General features: G+C 37.3%; 1 protein-coding gene across 14 annotated transcripts in view; it reads left to right on the forward strand.

Annotated features, from left to right (window-relative positions):
* LOC118267251 (RNA-binding protein Musashi homolog Rbp6) overlaps positions 1-21,802 on the forward strand; it is a 504,750-nt gene that overhangs the window by 451,244 nt on the left and 31,704 nt on the right. For all 14 annotated transcript variants that reach the window (XM_035581149.2, XM_035581150.2, XM_035581142.2 and 11 more), the window contains one exon: positions 19,191-19,273. In XM_035581149.2, coding sequence (XP_035437042.1) covers positions 19,191-19,273 — 83 coding nt within the window. The remainder of the gene's footprint in view (positions 1-19,190; positions 19,274-21,802) is intronic.

Consider the following 21,802-nt stretch of genomic DNA (forward strand, 5'->3'; position numbering starts at 1 on the left):
GAAAATTAGTAAACAATATCTTTGCAGATAATAATTTAGAATAATAATAGTAATTAAGATATTTACCGAACCTTCGTTTGAAACGTTAACGATTTGCGTATTATTATTATTATATGAGGTCAGAAAATATCTATTACGTTTATTATGTTCATTAACGGTATAATGGGTACCGGTTTCTCGGTCTAGCAATTAAGGAAAATAATTGTTTACTTATGTACAGAGATTCGCCATTGAACGTACATAAATATCGAGTGGAGACGCTTTGGGAGCCATTAGCTTAATTGTTTCGATGATACTAATCACTGTGATGGTGTTTAAATCCATGTGACGTACGTTTTAATTGTTATTGAAAATGTTCTCTGTTCTGTTTTTGTTTTTACTACGACAGTATTCATCTACAGGTTGTTTAAAAACTGTCAATTTATGCTAAGTCAATTTATTCCATCTTTCTAATTGCGTTCGATCGCTCTCGTTAATATTAAAAATTTTAAAGTGTTTCAATTATTTTTTCTAATCAATTAATTTAATAGAAGATTGCTTTCTTTTGATCTTAAATTGAACGTCTTCATCAGATTACATTTATTTCAATAGCCGAGTTAACGATTTATAAGAAATCTGTCTCTTTTGAATATTTGAGTGCAAAATGAAATTGCAATTTTAAATGAATTTTTTGAGATGGATAGTGAGTGTGCCAGAAGATGGTTTAGAAGGACATTTACTGGCCTTACTTTGAAAAGGTCAAGTGCGTACTCTTAAGCAGCACACGTAACCAGATGTGGAAGAGTGAAAGAATTTAAAAAGGGTCATATAAAAGAATTTTAAAGTAAAATTTCAAGAGAATAAGATTTTTAATGCAGTCTTTTGTAACATGTGTATCTTTCTAAAACCTTGGACAAGTAAAAGTGGAGTATTTGTTAACTACTTACATATAGCGGTAAAAATCCTTGATAAAATAGTTTTGGAACCTTTTGATTTCGATTTAATAGAATTTGTTAGATATAATTTACAACCAACAACAAGTTATACGTACTCAACCAAAAAAAAAAACTATTGACTTATTTTGGCTTACTTATTTATTATTATTTATTAGCTACCAAAGCAAAAAAAATGTCCTAAACCGCACCTAACGAACTCGAAAAGTACCAGGGCGACATGAAACAGAAACAGTATCTATAACAGGAATGAAGATGTTTATACAAGATGTAAGCGATGTACAAATTGTTGCCGTCTCTCTACCTGGCCCGGAGTTTTCATAACACCGCGTAGCCCGCGGCACGGTGACAATTTGTAAGACACGACGGAGGATTTACTGACGACCTTACTGTAAATATATTCTTGTTTTATGAAGAAGGAAGTTTATTGAGGATTGATTAATTGTGGTTATATATGATATAGATACATATATCGATGGTTGAAAGGTCAGACTGTTTTTTACAATAGGTATATAAGTATACGTATTCGGAATCACCAAATCTTTCTCCATCGAATGATGTATACAACTCAATATCGCAACAAAAATCTTTTTGGGTCAAAATCATCGAATGACTCCTTCCTATCGTGGTTTAGGCAAGAAAATGTGTTAGACCCAGTAATTTGACTGATTTAACTTTGCTTAAAGACAATAATTTCATATTTACTTACTAAGCAAAACAAAATTAAAATACAGCCACATGTTGCAAAACAATATAATACCTAACTAATTTACCAACATTTAATTTAGCACATGCACCTTCCCATTGGTTATAATAGAGAAAGAAATAGCGCAGTATAAAATGATGATAATTTGCTGTATTTGACATGCAACGCGTCGAAGGCATATAGCAGATGGTATAGTTTCCACACTGTAGGCAAATAAAGGTGTTGTAGGAAATTTAATAGGCGTGCCCCAACCGTGTTATTAAAGTTAGAAATGTTTTTATTCAATGCCCTTTTTTCTACTGTTCTTTGTATTTTATTTATGGATTGCCAATGACGGACTTTTATTTTTCTTTGTTAGTAATTATTAGATCGCAAATTGATAGTTAAAAGAAATGTGTTTGTTGTTAGAATATACAATGATAATACGGGCGGTTTTATAAGTTTAACTGGAGGTTATATTGACTTATTTTCTATAGATGGTGTGTAAAAATATGTAAGCAAAAAGCAACTTAACTAAATATTATGGAAACATACTATGAGGGGATATAGTCGTAATATTATCCGAAAATTACTGGCACAAAATTCAAAATGCCATAAACATTCGTTTATCTGTTTTAGCACCTATTCCAAGATTTTAGACTGAATAACAAATACTAAAGTTCTTGGCAAGAGGTTCTATCGTAAAATGACGTCAAATCGACATTGAAAACTGCTTGAAGTTTCTAGTTCTTTGTTTAGTATGATATCTTTATGCCTTTTACTTTTGTAGAAAATCTAAACAATCACACTAATATGTATTATAAATGTAAAAGATTTTTTTGGATGTTTGAATGTTCGTTCGTCAATCACGACAAAACTACAGAAAGGATTTTGATGGAATTTGGTATGCTGACAGGGTATGAACTGACTTAGGTAATAAGGACCATAGAATTTTTATCCCGCAGGAACGCGGGCGAAATTACTGGTAGAAGCTAAATCTAATGTTTTTTCTGTACTTCTCTCATCACTAGATTCTCTAAAAAAATACTAATGCCCAGTAAAAGAAAAAGGACGCACGATAGGACATTTGACGTCACTGCTATTCAAATGCGCGCATGCGAGACATAGCTAGATTCCCTACTAAGCTCACATACATGAAATAATAATTCCACCCTCACTTTGCAAACAATTTCGATGCTGTAACCTAAAATATTTCCTAAGTCCATAAAAATAATGTAGAAAATCTAACATAGGGCTTACCCTACTTGACATTTTATGGTATATTCCCTAAGGGTTAGAAAAGGTCTGAAAAGAGGTACTAAACTCAATAACTTGTACCGTTTCTAGTACGGGCTAGTCGTCAGCTTACTAATGAGAGGACCATTACTTGGTACGAGAAAACACCTGGACTGAAGATGGAAACGTTTGGACTAAAATAATTTGTTATACTCAATAGTAAATTAGAAAGCTGCTTAGTAATTCTGTATAGTTTTTCAATGTTTCTTTTCAATACTTACTCCTTCTAGAATTAAAAATGTATGTTCAAATATCAAACAAATTCAACATTAAACGATCATAGAAATGCAAAACCGTCTTTGGTTGAACTTTTCCCCAAGCGATGACGTCACACCCTTTAAACTTCCGCTTTTCAATAAACAAATATTTTATGTCAACAAAGGCTTTACAAAATATCTCAATAAGACTTTATGAAGCCATAATATGCAAAATAAAATTCTTGATCGCATCAAGAGTTATCGGGAGCTCGTGTAATTTGCTTGTGAAGGCCGCTGAGCGGTTCATTTTTCTTTCATTAGTTATTTAAGCAAAGATGTTCGAGCCGGCCGATTTCGTGAACTACATAAAAATGTTACAAACGAGAAAAATGCTCACTTACCTACAAGTTTTGCGAATTGTTGGCAATATTCACAAGTTTTTACGATGTTTGTTTCTCACTCCCCCGGGCGGGATCAGTCGGACTCGTCGCATCTGCGTACCATTCGAGCGGTCATGTTCCATCTTTTGATATATTTTCGTGCTTAAAATAAAAATTTAAAATGTTCCGTTGTTGCCAGAGATGTATTTATTATATTAATTCAAAAAGAAAACAAACAAAATGGATGTTCCACTTGATACTGTTATTTTAACACCACGCCATTTTCTTTGCACCTTACTTTACTAGATAAAAATTCGTTTTAAAGGTTTTGACGTAAAGAATATTGCCACGTGAAAATGTAGTTATAATAAATAATTTTCATATACCTACCACGCAAATATGAATTTAAATTTTTATGCAGTAGAGCGTAAATTACTTTGTATTATCTATGTCCTATAAAAAATGGTGGGGTGAACACATGCTTTTAAAAAGACCGACTTGAACTACTTAAAATATTACTTTTAATGGTTGATTTTAGAAGTTTTACGAAACGTTAATTTTGTATTTTATAATGGGCAGGTGCGATGAAAACGTCTGACGACACACGTTTTAGAGGGTGCATTCTTAAGAGCGATAGAGGAGTGACAGGGAGGGGTAGGGAGGCTTTGTGGCCGCACGAGACTTCATTAGAAGCGACCATCGAGCACCGAGGGAATGCAACATCACTCCACCCCGCAAGGAGGGAATCGGACCCGGCACTGGACCGCAAAAATTAATGATATGAACAATATGAATACATTGTTGTAGCATTAACCAACTTTCATACGCAGTTATTTAAATACCGCAGTCAGTGTAAAATGTAAATATTCATTTCACATGCAAATACGTGCATTTTAAATTGGATATTTAAGGCTAAACAAAAACTATGACATACTAAGTATTCTCTTCTAAATCAACATTTGCAGTCAATTAACAATTTATTTAATATAAAGAGTCTTGAGCTCTACTAGTTTCGCGTTTGCTCATGATGAAGAGTCCCTCTGTGACTCGAAACTAGTAGAACTTTTCTCAATTAAATTACGTGAGTAAACCGTGAGTTTTAGTTATTTTAGTATGCCTCACGATAGTTATTACAAAAATATGACAAGTATTCTTCTAGAAGTAAATACAGCATAAGTAAAGGAAAAATACAGTTCCATTAGTCAAACAAAGTTTTGTTTAAGTATTGCACTGTTAATTAGGTAAGTGCAGTGTCGACGCGAAACTCAAAGCAAACTGAGGTATTACTTTTTAGCTTGCGCCGTTCATTACTCGTTGTACGTATGACAAAGTAGACATCATTATACTTTATGTTTGTATCACACTGCTATCTTTATCAACAACATGACGTCACGCCTTTTTATCCGCAATGGGGTAGGCAGAGGTTACGGCGTGTAATGCAGCTATACAATATACACCCACTTTTCACCATTTGTGTTTTAAGTCCCATGTAATAGAGGGTGAGCCTATTGCCATATACTAGGCACAATTCCAGACTCTGTGCTACTACTGAAAAATTTTCGAAAATCCGAAAAAAGCCCAGTAATAATTTGCCCGACCCGGGAATTAAACCCGAGACCCCTTGTCCGGTAGTCGCACTTACAACCACTCGGCCAACGAGGCAGTCTATATTTATCTTGTAAAAAAAAACAACAGATTCTCATCTGATGAACATTTCAATCAGTAACGTCATTCATAAGAACCCCTCAAAATACCCCTTTTTAATATCACCCTATGTTTACGAGTACCGCCATTCAATGCACAAAGAACAGGGAAGTATCAAAAATAAAACAGAATACAAAACAGCTCAATCTTTTATTACCTAAATAAACCTAACGTATCATCTTTCCATTCCTCGATTTAGGCGTTGAACTGCGTCAAACTCTGAAACAAAACCTTTAGAAACAGGCTATATATAAATATATATATATAGAGGTGTATTCTCCGTTATTTTTACAAAGCATTTTTTGTACGAGCCCTCCCCTAAGACTTATAAATAAAAAGACTTGAAGAAAACACAGAGATGTGTGCGTGTCCACGCGTAAAAAGAAAGATAAATATTGTGGCGTAGTTAAAATCTGTAAAGCCTTATGCTCTATCTCGGGAGATGCATCATTATGGGGGTGTGGCGTGCCGCGGAGAGTTGAGTGGTTGCGCTAGGGATGGGTCACAGGATAGGCGGAAGCGATAGCGATAAAACCTCTATAACACCCGCGTCAGTAAAAAAAAAATTCACAACAAAATATTTTACTAAAGCAAAATTACTGAAAAGAATAATTTTCACTAGATGAACTAAGCTTCATCTTGATTAGAAAACATAGTCTAGTAGTTATTTATCACACAATATTACATGAAATAAATTAAAGTCATTAGACCAAGACATTATGCGAGTTCGTTATTATTATACTCTCCTTGTTTTTAGTTTAATTAGTGCTCATTAATTTTAACTTAACGCAATTTGTTATTTGAAAATCTAATTAAGATTGTATTATGCGGTGAATAGAAATGAATTACTTTCTTCTAAAAGTTTTATGAAAACTGTTCGTGGTATAAAAATGTAGGAGCGGTTCGCTCGCCGCTGTGAGTGTGACCACAGCCTAATATCTCATTTAAAGGTGTGTTTACATAGTGTACCTACTCATCGCGAGGCTACGTCTTTGCCAAAGTGCATACACGCCACGTCTTAGCATAAAGGTTCTGAAAAAAGTTTTTTGAATACAAAGATTGTACACTTTTTTTAAAAAAGACACCGTTTTACCAAAGTCTTGCGTAGTTTTTTTAAAGATTTATGTATATTAGCGCATAGCGCATGTTAGGCCTACATACCAAAGTTGGTTGAATTATTTCTTCGCTTGAAGGACGTATTTCATTGTATTCGTGAGCAATGTTTCGGTACTTTTCCTACATTTTCACCTTTTCAAGGCCGTGTCGAAATGACTTATATTCGACCTTATTTACACCTGTTATGGCGTAAATACATAGTGAAACATAGTTTTGCGAGCATTATGATAATGCTAGCTATGTGCCCGAATTCGTTGACATGCCATTTTTGTATGAAACATTGTGCGCTAACAACATTCATTCGTTGAGGCAATAAACACAGCTTTTATAACTTAAAAACACACCTATGTAGTTTACGAAATCGAAATCAAAGCGTGAACAACACAGCACCAAACAAATCTAAATTAACATTTCGATATTTCAAACGTAAATCTCAACCTGTTACATGCAAATCTTTGAAATGAAAATGGCGGAACCCGGTCTAAATTAAACCGAAGCGTTCATCGCCAACTTATATTATGTTCGTAGTTATATCATGTATGCTCTTACATGCAAGCTCCGCGTTATTAATATGCGCAAATCATGCAGATGGCTTCTTCGAGACGAGAGCATCCCCCAAAGCTTTAATGACTCGTCCGTGACTCGAAACAAGGACATAATAATGCTGGCGTGACAGTGTGTGACTAAGTGGATTGAAGTAACACTGCCAGCCATTGTGCACGCTCTATGAAGGGTTTCTTACGGTTCCAAGTACCTCGGGGTAAAATTGGACGTGGTCGTCAGATTTTGGAAATTAATTTTAAGTTTGTTTGTGGGGTTTCCTTATTCATAATGTTTCTAAAAACTTAATCAAAATTTTAAACACAAGTAGCGAAACATAACAACACTTTAGTATGCTCACATTTTTCATAAAATTTTATGTGACAAAAATAAAGTTTATCAAAAAATGGATAAATATCCAAAAATTTCTCTGTAAGCAGGTACGCGTAAATCTTGACCTAAAATAATGAGACACGACATTACGTAACCCCCAATTCACTTATACATCTGTCTGAAAATTTAATACCATTATGCCCTCGTCTAAACATGCTCCCCATGTTACATGTACAATGTACTGTACACTGGGAACAAAATGTACAATTGTAACAAATTATTTTCATATTTGATACAGTACGTACAAACATTGTTTTAGATTATTAAAGTAGGTCGCATTCACAGTGTGTTTATTGGAAGGAATAAATAATTGGAATATGTTCTCTCGTATACAAATAAAACTCGCGGTAATACTAGTTTAAAAAAGAATTGACATGTATTAGAGATTAGTTTTAATTTTATGAATTACTTCAATGTATTTGAACTCACAAGAATCTAGTTTCTCGATTAGAAGCAATGACCAGTTTCAATGTGATTTAAGTTTGATTGGAACGTAATCCTTTAACTAAGTTCAACTCACAACGCGTTCTACAGCCAAACAAGGCTTAGAGTTTGATGAACAAAACTTGAAATCAATTATGTATTAAACACGTGTAACTAAATAGCAAATTGCCATCCGTCTCGTAACTAGATCTCGCGGCGGCGGCGTAACGTGCTCTAGTGTGGATTATACGACGTCTCCGGCATATCGGATGCGACGATAACCAGCCACGTCAATCCTATCCTAGTCATTATCGTAAATGTTAATGACCACGACAATTACTGGCAGCCTCCAAGCTTCATCGAGAGGCCGCCTCCGAAATTGAACATTCCCAATCTATCGGCCGCCGACCGATTTGTCCCTCTATAAACTCCTTCCATTCGAACGGCTTTAATTAAAATAGTTTCACAGGAAAAATAGTAAGGGACTAACTTCATTTATTCCCTGTCGTAGATTTTTCCAGATTGAGGTTTTTACCGGTGCCTATGTTATCCTCCTCGCTCGCAACGCGCCATACTCGTATCGGCGCACGTTTTCTAGATCCCCGGACTAAGTTTATAAACATTACGACTACTGCGGAACGCATACGATCGGTGCTCGCATTTGATTGGAACTAGTTTGGAGCGAAACGACGCGAATGTAACGAATCCACACGACCACAATCGCATATGCCGACTGTGCAATTCGGTTATGCCTCCGCACATATGATTATTATCTGTGCTTACGCAGCCGTTTTCATTATTATGTATATTGCACATAAAGCCTAAATGTAACCAAAACCTAACGCGCGTTATGGGCCATGGCGTTTAAGCGCAGATACCCCGTTATATTAACAAACATCTTTAGAGTTCATTAAATCCGATATTATACTTAATTTCAGTGCCGATGCTAATAGGCAACGGCCTCAAAGAACAAAATCGAGTGACGCGCCACAGAAAATGAGACGATGCAATATTTTCGCAAAGTAAAACTTTTGTGTAAAAGAAATGAGTTGTTCGCTTCCGCACAAAAGTAGACGCATAATATACAAAGAGGCGGCCACTCGAGAGACAATGGGCGGGCGAGTAACTTTCAATATTAATGATGCGCCGAGAATGCACACAGAGGCTGGCGAGTTTCAAAAGCCTCCCATTGATACTCATTAACTATTGATTCATAAGTAATACCCTTTTACCGAGCGGGTCGGCCGCTCACCGACAACTTTTCAAATTTAAATGTGAAAGAGGATTCGATTTTTAAATGAAACAGCGGCCATTTTAAATGTGATAGATGTTTGATTTTATTCGACGTGTAGTGAATGAGATTTTCACCATTCGAATGAAATATTTACGTGTTCTGTGATATTAGTGTTATTTTTATTCGAGTGGAATATTCGAAACTGATTTTAGCCAGTTTTGAAGTCATACTGGAACGTATAAATTTAAAACTAGGTATTATGTGGTGATGGGTGTCAAATATTGAATATTTTATTAATGTCTAATACATGCTCGTATTTTGAAATGTAGCACATAAATTCAGTCGTAACATTGTTGATGATTGCCATAAAATAAACATAACAAAGTTTCCAGTCACAAACCGAGCCACACTGAGAGCATTAAAAATCAAAGTGTAACCCTACCGGTGCGCAGTTGTTTCATAAAATTCTAGTTGAACACGTCTCTAAACCTTTAAAACATAGATTTCGACAGAATAACAAGTAACAACTCGGCACAATACCCGGGCGTCTCTTTCGGGTTTATTGTTCTAACATCTGTCGGGATATGCAAAGTCGGACTCGTAAAACAACGTTTCGGCCCGCGATTACTTCGCGCAGTTAACTCTCTCTTACGTTCATCTTTATTGGCCGACCTACCTGTAAATTTGTAATCTGATGCCCCTTAACGGCTTTGATTAGATGAGCTTTACGAGCTTTTAGTACACCGTGAATCGAACTAGAACTTTTTTCACGATTAGCATAACAGTTAAATAGTAATAACGCCGTGATCAAATTGCCGTGTAACGGTCGAATGTTTGAGGAATAAAACGTTTTTTGTACAATAGTTTTTTAAACAAAAGTGTTACTTTTTTATTGTGTAATCGGAACAGTCGTTAAAATCATTACGTGCTTCAGCTCCACGCTCAATTTTAGCTCGGCTCGAGCGACGCGTAATCGCGCTACGCAAATACGTTCAGCACTTATTGCTCGCCACTCGAAACAGGTGCTCTGTGTGTGTTCAAGTCCTTATCGTGAACAAAGCGCCGGATGAAGCGTTGATGTGTTGAGAATCGACTTAACCCTTTATGCTGGTGAACGATTTTTCGTTAGTTTTTCCGATGGAACTACAAACGCGAAGTTGAAAAGGTTTGACGAACAAAAGCTTCTATACTAAGGTTCGTAAAATCTAAGTATTTTAGGTACTGTTAAACATTATTCTCACCTTGAAAACAGATTTTATTGCAACCATATAGATATGAGTCATAAATTGCTAATAAATATAGAACACGTTAAAGTCGGGTCACCTTGTAGAAAAGTCGCGTAGCTCCAGCGACAGCCATCCAGACATAATTTAATAAACGACTAACATAAAAAGCAACAAAAATGAACCTAAATAATACGACGCGTTATTTATCGAAGAATACACTATCACTGGGGCTCGCATCGGAAAATACTCATCATTGACATCGCATTTGTCGCACGAGAGACAAACCTTAATAATCCACCATTGAGATAACAAGAAAGTGCATCGTTTAGACTAAGTCCATGATGACATGGAGCACCGCGATCCGGCGATAGACGAGGCCAAGGAATACACTTTGTCTCTCGTTGGAAAGAGACAAATTAAGGCTTCCCAACTCCGTCTTAGCCGTCGCTGCTTGAAGAAATGTCGTGAATTGCGACGTTGAGTGGACGCTTTTATTACTAGATTTACAGACTCCGTTGACAATACAATTCGTATTCTGTTTCTGGCTTTATTATTTTATAAATTTTCTTTTCAACTTAATACTTTCCAGCATACAGTAGTTTCAAACTAAAACTACCGTCAGGATAAATTGTATTTGGATTGCGTACTGAACTTTACAATGGTGCAGGAATATAAACAGAAAACGTTTTATTTCACGACATAATAACAATAAAAAGTGCGCAACAATCGTATGATGGCTGCAGTCGTCTCGTGATGAGCAACAAGGAATATTGCCAAAATGACCAGGGAGCAGTTGTATAGTGCTGCGCAAACAAGGTCGGTCGCGCAATAACCGCCGCCGGTGCGAGGCCGGTCACTCGACAACTCAAGCGGGGACAGCTCGAAATACAACCCTCCTAACTTTACCTACCAACTTTAAGATGGCTCTTTTTCGAGTGCAAAGTTCTGTATTTCGGATGCAATTGTAAATATTTGGTTTTCTCGCTGCGGTCTTCTTAACAAGTGAACCGTGGCGTACGTGCGGCCTCTTCATTCTCAATCTGCGCAAGTCTCGGCTGCGCTGCTCGCATCATAATGTTGCCTCTCCCTCCTCCCGCTCGATTCACTCCTATTCGCAATTAAAACGATATTATCAGAGTCATGCACTCGCCCCCGTCATAACTTTTACATTGGACTTTTTTCTCTGAGCAATCCAATATAGAATATTATAACTTTGCACGAGTGGAGATTCTCGTTATTATTGTATCATTTCATCTATTGCAACATTTGAGTTTAGGTTTTAACCAGTATTACAGGGACAGAGAATTGTTTTAATAACACAAGTATCTCTCTGCAAATAAACTGAATCGTTCGTTGGACAATAGCGGAGAACATGGAGTAGTGTTGTAACCACAACAAGGGTATTCCCGTCTTGTGTCCGATGATCCCGCAAATCCCGTCCCTCGCGTCTCGGGCACGTCGCCCTCCGGGATTACGCGCTCCCGGGACGATCTTGTCGCGATGCCGAATGACCGCAACAATCATACCGGACTACCTCGGATGCCTTCCATGTTATCTTTGCAAATTAAAAATAATAATCGGGATAATCCATTGTAGCTATGGGCTTAGGGGATGTTTGGTTTCAGAATGACAATGTGAGAAAACATGTTCTTTGTGAGTTTGTGTTACGGAATAACATTAGCAAATTAAGGTGTTTAAAGACTTGAATCGAAAGATAGGTATTAAAGCAATTATTTAATTGAACATACTGTCGATTGTAATAATAAAACAGTTGTTTCAAATTCATGTAAATGTGATCAAGTGGAACTGTCGGTAAATTCGAATGAAGTGACAATACACATACAAATAAAATTCACCAATGTAATCTAATTGCGCGCAGCTCGTTTGAGTTAAAAAGCAATTAAGAGCACTACTGTAATGGTATCGGTTTGTCCGCGATACATGCGAACATAAATATTTTATTTAACTGAAATTCACATAAGTGATCAAAAAGTAAATCATTATCAATTAAATATCACATAACATACATAAAAGCTTATTAACTTATTACTCGTTAAATCAACTTGCATTTCTGAAAACAAATTCAACAGTTCTTTAGAGAATGTCAACTCAGCCTAAAAATTTTGGCGCCCAACGTGGGACTGTGGCTTTGATTGTCTTCAAAAATAACATAATAAAACTTGATCCTTTGGTTTCTAAGTTTTTTCGAATTTTCTACTTAAACAGCCTAAATTTTAAAGTAATAAATACTTAGAACGAGACAGGAACTCAGTATTGTGGTTGTAATAAATCCCTTACTTAGTAAATAGCTGTAGCCAGACTTTCCCCTATCGTAAAATCATGTTTACGGCGTTCATAGAAAAATTGGTCTCCCTTCAACAATGTTCCATTTACATTATTATGTGCTATAAATCGCAAATTCGGGTTATAGTTTAGTATTAAATTCATCAAATTCTTATTGCTTAATTCCGTGCGACCAACAATCAGGTTTACAATTTTTGTTACAAATCAAATCAAATCAAATCAAATCAGCTTTATTGTGGACCATAGGTATGCATTATAAATACAGATCTTAAATAATTAAAATTAGTTCAGCTATGTCCCGCCGTTGAGGCACACAATAATAAAATATACATCAGAATTAAAAAAAACAATAAAATTATACATTATTAATATTCCAAATTATAAATAACATCCAAATTAAATGTCAAGCCTTATAAGTCGTAGTCGTAGGTTATTATTGCCTATTACATTCAGAAATTTATTTGTTAAACATAGGTACATACACACATAACAAAGGTCGTACGGATTAACAGAGCGCAATAATAAGTCAAATAAAGTAGGTATAACTATTGCATTCTTATTGTTTGTCAAATTTATCCTTAAGAAATTCGTCCAAAGTGTAATAGCACTTTTCAATAAGTAATTTTTGTAATGTAGTTTTAAATTTAGATAAGGGCATTTTTTTTATTGTATCTGGTATTTTATTATATACTTGAGGAGCAACACCGAAAAAACTTTTTTTATATAATGATGTTTTACATCTTAAATTACATAAAGTGTTTAGGTATTGAGAGCGAATGGGTATTTTTTTGACATCAGCCATTTTTTTAAATAAATTAAGATTATTTTTGACAAAAATTGCGGTTTCTAAAATATACAAAGCTGGGAGAGTTAAAATTTTTGATTTTTTAAAATATGGAACACAGCTGTCAGTTTTTTTATCCCATATATCGCCCGTATACATCTCTTTTGCAATTTAAATACAAATTCTCTATTTGTTGACTGGCCCCAAAAAACAACGCCATACCTTAAAACCGAGGATACCAATCCATGATACGCCATTAGAAGCGTCTCAACGTTAACTTTTTTCGACAATTGAAACAGAAGATATGCTGACTTGCTCAATCGTTTACGAACTTCATCTAAGTGTGGTTTCCAAGTTAAATTTTTATCTATAGTAATACCTAAGAATTTTGTCATGTTGGCTTCCTCTATTTTCGAATTGTTGTACGTGATATTAATTGGAGTATTTTCCACTCGCTGATGGAAGTGCATTATTTTAGTTTTATTGAGGTTTATAATGAGATTATTATCATTTAGCCAGTTAATTATTTTAGAGAGGGTGTTATTTATGTCCATTTGGTAGGTATACAATATATTTATGACTCAAGTACATAGTACATAGTTGTTATACATAGTGAGAGCTTGTTGGTTTGGCTTCTAACTACTACTAGGAGATTTCTTATTCATTCTAGTTTAATTTTGCTCCTAAGAGACATGTGAAGTCTTCTATGGAGGTTAGATTATAATTACAAATCTCCCTAGTTTTTTCAACTAGGCAAAGAATATTAGCAAATTTGGACACAAAATAGTGTCCAAATTCAGCAGCTACATAAACAAATCTAGGCACGCAATTCGTTACAAAAGCAAAAACTCAACAGTTTCTTTCCCTCGGCACTTAACACAGTCGATTGGCACATTCCACAGCTTTACAATCTATTAGGACCGGGTCAGGTATATTCACTTACTCTGCTACAAATTCCGACACTATAAAAAACAATGCGCTTACGCTGCTACCACGCCGACATCACGGGTCAAACAGTGTCGTAAAACACACGCGAATAAAAAGGCCCGAATCTTATTAAAGTAAATATTTATGGCATTGCTATCAACCGATTGGACGAGGGTACCGTCGCCCTTGATAAATTGTCCTCCGCTTGTGGCCTAACTGACGCACACACACACAAATATTTCTTCTCCCACTGATCACTCTGCAATTTTCTTTTGTAAGCTGTCAAAAGTTGTTCCCAAGTATTATGAGAACATATTTTCCAAATAGTATTGTGTAGTCGGTCCACGCAGATACGTCACAACACTGCACAGCGCACGCTTCTGTAAGAAATCATGTTGCGAATTCTTTGCCAAACACTATGGGACGAGTCCGAAAATTCTTTGTGTCAAAAGCTTTAAAACGTTTCAGAAGCAATAAAACAACTTGTACAAACTTCGGGATTTTAAAAGTTGAACATCTTGACGGAAAAAGAGTCGTAGGAGCAGTGTTTCTGTTTTACTTACCTGAATGTAGACAATAAAGGTGTCTCCGCACAGTCAGCGCGTCTACCAAGTTGATAGTTCGTGTATTCAACTTAACAATAGAGAAAATGAGGATGAGCCAATTCTTTCCAGCTTTTATTTTCCATTTTCTTAGCTCGCCGAAAGTTTACGTTTAGACTTTGCACCTCACTACGAGTGCATTAGAAGCAGAGTGTTTGCATTGGCACTGGTTGCAGATTCGTATTATTTTGATGCGTCTGTTACGAGCGACCATTTGAATTCTCGATAGATTACTTTATCATACAGTCGGGTAATGTATTACTATTGTTCTTACCTACATACCGAGTAGTGTTTGAAACAGAAATAAATATGTAATGAGAACTTGTATGAAAGTGTGATCAATCATCCATTAGTACAAACTAGAGTGTAATACGCTCTTGTAACGTTGATAAGAATATAACTCGAGAAGAATCGTTTCGTTCTGCAGTTTCAGCTTTAGTGTGATTTATAGACATAAAATTCGTATTAGGTGCTTGAGAATTTTATGTGTTATATTTTTTTACCTCATCCACGTACAACTTTGTAATGGGTACGTTTGAGATTAATTTTCTCCTGGCTATTGAGGTTGGCACTTAACCAGATTTGGCTGAATATCAATATTTTCTATATGCTATCCAAGATTAGGAAGTCAATAGTGCTGTCAGGTTTTGAAACATTTTACTAGTTGTAATAATTATGACAACCATGTTCTGGAATGTGATGTTAAAACCTCATTTTCTTATTTCTCCGATTAGTTCTTATATCAAAGCAGCCAATAAGTCGTTGGGTACTACGACCACCCACGTGGCAACAAATGTTTAGCTAATAGATTTCTAATAAACATTGATGGCGTAACAGCGCCCAACGGAGGCAATCCCGTTTCATATAACGTAGCCTTTTTCTCGATAATAACTATTGCGATTAACTTGTTATTATTAGCTGAGCTCAGAAGCAATCCGGCAATTATTTACGTAGCAAACATTCTGTCACGATGAGACCTCGTTGATAAAAGTTTGGGCCAACTATGACGTCAGAGGGGGCGATAGACGAGGATCTCTTAATTATTGTGCCGCGTATTTCGTATTACAATAATGAAGCGAAACAATAACAAAAGTTGTGACGTCGAGCGCCGCCACCGGCCAACTCCGCTGATCATTTGAGAGGTTGTCGAGAGCGCTACTAATGAAAACTTGCTAGTTATCGCCGACATACTACATTACTTTTATTCTGTACAAAAACAAGCAAAATTGACGCTACAATGAGTCCTGTTGACTCACTTCGTCTGTAACAAGATACTGCTTATTAACTTGTATACAGTTGTTGTTGTGGAGATGACAACACATAAGTGTATACACGACGCTGTGATCATCCAAGCTAAATCCAAGCACTATTGATAGGATCGATAGAGAATTAATCTCGTACGTGAGCCACGTTCTATCCGCGTTTTGCACCATTGAATTTTTCGCAGCGCAGGTAAATATTTATTTTCAGTAAAGGAAAACATCTTGCGAAAATCTGCATGTCGGAGAGGAAATTCTGCATTAGTGTGCCAACGAAAATACAAATCGAAGTGGAACTGGCAAGTTCTTATTTAGTGCACGCCTTGGAACAGGTACCTTGTGCATAATGTATGTACTAATGTAATATTCAATTAGACAAATGAATACTGCGGGAATTACATTAGTGGGAGATATCGCAATAAATTCCATTACATTCGGGAGCGAAGGTAACATAGAAAAAATGTGGTGGAGCCCGGAGCGTCGGCGTGGCACAAAGTGGAGGCCTAAGGTTGTATAACGTCCGTTATCGACGCCTACAATAAGTCGCGTTTTATACGGTTATTATAGCGCCATAAACGCCACCGGCCGGTGTTTCATACAGTGGCGGGGCAGATTATACTGCCTATGGCCCCGATTCGGGGGCGGGGGAGCATTCGGCAGGCGGCGGGGCGGGGGGGCAGGCCGCCCACTGTCAGCTCCACGTGCCGCCCGACAGATGTGTCGAGATATCCGATATCGGGAGACACATTCATAATCTTTGCCTCAACCTCTCGCTTCTTATATTAAAATAACGAGCGCCGCTATCGCAGGTGCGAACTCGATGGGAATTAATAAAAATCGCTCGCCGTTTTCATAGCTGTAGTGCTGAGGTTCGCGTACTCGATAGCGTCAGCTCAGGTAGGGGAGTATCCCTATTGATACCCGAAATATATGTCAATGGAAATTCTTCAACAACATTTTTTATTGTATTCTATTCGCCCATTTTTTCGTAAAGTGGAAATTTTATAGAAATGTACTTAAAGTTTCACGAAGTGATGTCAATTTAATTTAGCAAACAAAGTATAGGACCAATCAGTACAGAGGGACGCAGATCACCTATAAGCCGCCAGATTTAATTAAAGTATTCCGCTTTAAAAGTAAAGGTACCCAGTGTAATTGAAGTCGGAGAAAAATAAAGTTAATTCCTGAAGCGACCCAGGAGAACTTTCATTAGCGTTTCACAGCTACAATTGCGAGTTCAAATAATTATGTTTACGGAATCCTTTTCTTACGCAGAGATTATTTATCTTCGCCATTGTTACGAGAAGTGACGCGGACGAATTTCACGAAAATACCCCATTTATCTAGAGCGAGCACACAAAGGCAACACGAAACCCAAAACTTTTTACGTGGTCAGTGACAATGCTATTTCTCCCGTTTCTCTTAACGTTTCATCTACAAACTTTAGGGGTATTGTATTTATTTGCTCAGTTTGTGGACATGCCAACAAAATATCGGTGATTTTAACGTTGCTAATCCATTAAGAAGTACTTAATTTAGTTTGATAGTGTGGTCCGATTTCATATTTGCTCAGCCATCTCGCCCGCAGATAACTTTACTCGCCGGCCGCCGACATCGCTTGCTTCTTACTTTATTCGGTTTGCAGACCCGCATAAATAAGGGGGGATCGGCTCCACTCGGCATGCGAGTACATAATAACTGTCGTCCGACCGGCTCTCTGCCTCACTTATAATATCCGAGCTTCAAAACAATGCGTTATCGAGCTTCCTACTTGTATCCCGACACCATGTTTTATGTAAGTGGGGATTGTTTCCAATCGTTTTTATTGGGTAAGCAATAACGCAGAAACGATTCACTTGATATACCGCACCGACCTTATAATGCATAAAGAAAATACGGTCATCTAACGGAACTCGATTGAACCCCTATTTGCCTTTTCGGGGTGTTACTATCTCTGCCTCGATTCCTACGCAAAGCCACCCGGCCGCGCGTGAAATACCAAGTGCGCCCTAGTTTGGGGCGGATCGTGCTGTTTGTTTAGGCCAGCGAAGTCGTGAAAGGTGATGAACTAAATATGAACAAAGAGCCGCACTGTCAGATTATAAGTATCGGCTCGGCCGTAACATTTACAAGGGTATCGATTAGCGCCTCGTCGCTGAGGGCTATTGTCGGACAAGTTCACTTTTGAAACGGTTCTGTATAACTTTCGGGATTGCCGACGTTGATCCCGACTCATGAAGATGTATGTCGCTCACACGTGCCCATATCAACACGTGGACACGGGACGAGAAAGTTGTAGCGATACGGGGCCGGTGCCGGTGTACGTGTCAGCATAATCGCGGAGCGCGGCGCCACCGACTGTTTGCGGAGCGGCTCGCTAATGCTATTTGTCGTCGTGGGTGGATACGTCACGTGTGTGTGTCTTAATCGTTAGCAGACAGAAACACGCCTGCTCATGCCTTGTTTTGTTTGCCACTTTAAGCGAAAACTTGGTCTACGTCAGGTGATTGCGAATCGGGAAACACGGCGCGGAGAGCGACGTGTTTCGAACTGGAGGGATTTATTTGTGCGACAGATTGCTGGCTAGGTCGTAAGTTGTCGCATAGAATCGTGTAAATATCGGAAAGCGATTCGAGTGCGAAACTCAAAATTGCAATTTGTAATTCATGAATCGTGCGGGGGCAAACTTGAACGATCTTTTGAGTCGGACGGGGAACACATATAGGGGAAGTTGGTCGTCTGTGTGGCTATGTGAATGTCTAGCTGCATTTAAAGGAGGGTAGGTATTGTTTGGTTTGTCGCGAGTGCACGGCGGCGGCGGCGAGGGCGCAAGTTTTATTAAATCGTCGAGCACAAAGACGGCCCTGCCCCGGCCGCCCGCCACAATGCTCTGATAGGTGTTGTCGATCTGATTGACGTGCCTTTTGAAATTAACTTGACGCGAATTGCCTTTAATTAAAACGATATCAAAGCCAAGACTTTTATGCTTCTGATTACTTGAAGCGACGGTTAATTCGAAAACTTTTAAGGCTGAATATCTGAGGTTTTCAGCTTAAGTCAAGTTCGAACATATCTTGATCGTAATTAGTGTAGAGATTTTAGTTTTATGAGTTATATATTTTTGTGTAATCTTAAGTAGTGTGTGTAATGTTTATGTAACTAATATGATATGTTTCTGTTTGTTTCAGGATTCGGATTCGTCACGTTTCAAAGTGAAGACATAGTAGATAAAGTGTGCGAAATACATTTTCACGAAATCAACAACAAAATGGTAAGTACTAGATTAATTTTACCACATACATACATAACGCCTGTCTCCTATGGGGATAGGCAGAGACAATGGAACGCCAATTGCTACGAATCTTACATACCTTTTTCGCTTCATCAACAGTCGCTAATTTCACTATAATCTCTTACACGTACAATACGTTAGTACATAGCTTTATACAGATCAACAAATACATAAAACACTAACAATATGACTCGTAATACATATAAAGTTATCCCTACACTCTTTTTGATACGAAAAAAAAACATAATCTACATATACTACGCGAAAGTTCCAAGCAAAAAACTCCGAGCCAAACTAAATAATAATAGTACTTTCTTCTCGTACAAAAACCTCCCAATCCTACTTTACCGATTAGATGTTATCCTAAAACTTTGTATGTTAGACAAATGAGGAAAAGTTTCCAAGTTATAAGTAACTTGTAACATTGCAAATAACTTATCATGCTTTATTTATTCAAGTTCACTTCCTACTCGAGTTACATATTCATTTGCATTCAAAAAGCGCAAGGGGAGGATCTTAAGTGAAGTATTAATTATTTAACATAATTTTCAACGTGTCATAATACACTAAAATATCTCAGAAAGTTCATAAAAATTCTATACGAAAAACATTTTCTATTTTTCGGTACAAAGATTGAAAGAAAAGTATGAAACACGAATCCAAATATGCCTACTCAAATGTCCGGACAAAATCGGTATATAAAAACTTTTTTCTCGCATTTTGTAGTAAAACCACTCCAGTTTCCACGAAATTGTAGCCGACAGATGAAACAATACGCAAAACACTTGTCTACAAGAAATCGTACGTATATAAAGTGAACGCTTTGGTCAGATATCAATTAGAGGCGAAGGAACAGAACTGGCTGTGCTCCAAATGGAGCCAATAAAATGCCACTAAAGTCGGCTTTTACTGTGTTTAGATTTTTCCCCACCATGGGGGAGGTGGCGCTCTGTGACATGTGTATTCCAGATGTAGCCATGAACTTTGCTAACACTAGATTAACTGCTTAATTGCACTAGTTAGCACTCCAGTCCGACCCGTTTGTTCTTCTGTCCGCTTCGAAATTACATTACGCGCATTCAAACTCTTAATCACCTATTTTATGTATACGATTCCTAATATAATTAAATCTTTTATAGGCACTTTTACACAACGATAAATCCAATTTAATTAAAAATGAGGAAAATACAAGTTTATTTTCTTTTTTCCTCCGTCTCGCATAGCGCCGTCCATTTGTCGTAATACATTACCAGTCACCCTTTACAAGACTATTACAATCATGTGCGCCCATAAAGCTTGCCCCCGATTAACTTGTAGCCGGGAACAACACGCACACAACAAGGCTATTGTCTTCCTCTAATGCCTCTTTATTATTTTAATGTAAATTTCGGGACGTAATCAAATTACTGTGGTCATCCACGCGACGTTTGATAGCACTATAACGAACAATTAAGTAAACTCAACCCACTCAGCACTGCATAAATATCAGTGTAACTTCACAAATATTCCCACTTAGCACGAAATTTAATGAACAGTTCTTATCTTTGAAGTGCTGATACAAATTGTGATACCGTTTGTTAATTATTATAATGAGACGTCGACACGTAAACAATTCTTTTGTCTGAACGCGAGTGATATTAAACAACTCAATCACTTTTGCCTTCCCATCAAAACAATGGAGACTCCACACTACGTAGAACAGAGAACGCAGAAAAAAGTACGAAAAATCGGCGCCACTATATCTATACCTATTCGAGCCATTACCATTGTCTTTGTCGCTTGAAGTTTCCACCGCCATTATCTCTCGTCTCCGCTGAAAGGGCTGGGGAATAGATACCACCCTTTCCCGTTGTCGATGCATATTCCTGATTATTAATGCTTGTTTTTTGTGTCTTGCCCCATTGTCTCGCATCTAATGGCTGTACGAAACTCACGGCATGTGTCGGGCGGAATCGCAAGGGTGATGCTCGCCCTAAGTGGAGCAAACAACGAACAAAGACATCAAACAAATGGGTAGTGTTTTAGAGTAATTACGGTTCGCTTCCGTGCGAAACGAGAGGTGTGCATGAAGCAAGCTTTTCTCCCTGCGATCCGCGTAATGTGTATACGACGGAGCGGGAAACTAATCGCTTATTATTTCGTCCCTTTTTTGTTGCGTGTCGGAGAAAATGATCAATGTTACGGTCTCAGTTTTTACACGGTTTTCGTAAATAATGTACAAAGTAAGAGGTTCGTGTCACAATGTAAAGACAGTGTTTGTTTAACGCGCACATGACGGGGGAATATTAAAGTTACGATCATCGGTTATTCAGTTCAGTACAGTGTACGGGTCTCGTAAACGATTCCGGCCATTAAAAATTCGCCTTAGCATATCATAAACACATCTGATAGTTATATTTACGTACGCAATAAAGAAGACAGAGGCGACACGTCAGCGTCAACGTTTACGCTGTGGGGAGCTCGCCCTCGTAAATTTAATATGTCATCTCTTATATTAAAATGGTCGTT

This window comes from Spodoptera frugiperda, chromosome 23 (genome assembly GCF_023101765.2).
Source record: "Spodoptera frugiperda isolate SF20-4 chromosome 23, AGI-APGP_CSIRO_Sfru_2.0, whole genome shotgun sequence".
NCBI lineage: Eukaryota > Metazoa > Arthropoda > Insecta > Lepidoptera > Noctuidae > Spodoptera > Spodoptera frugiperda.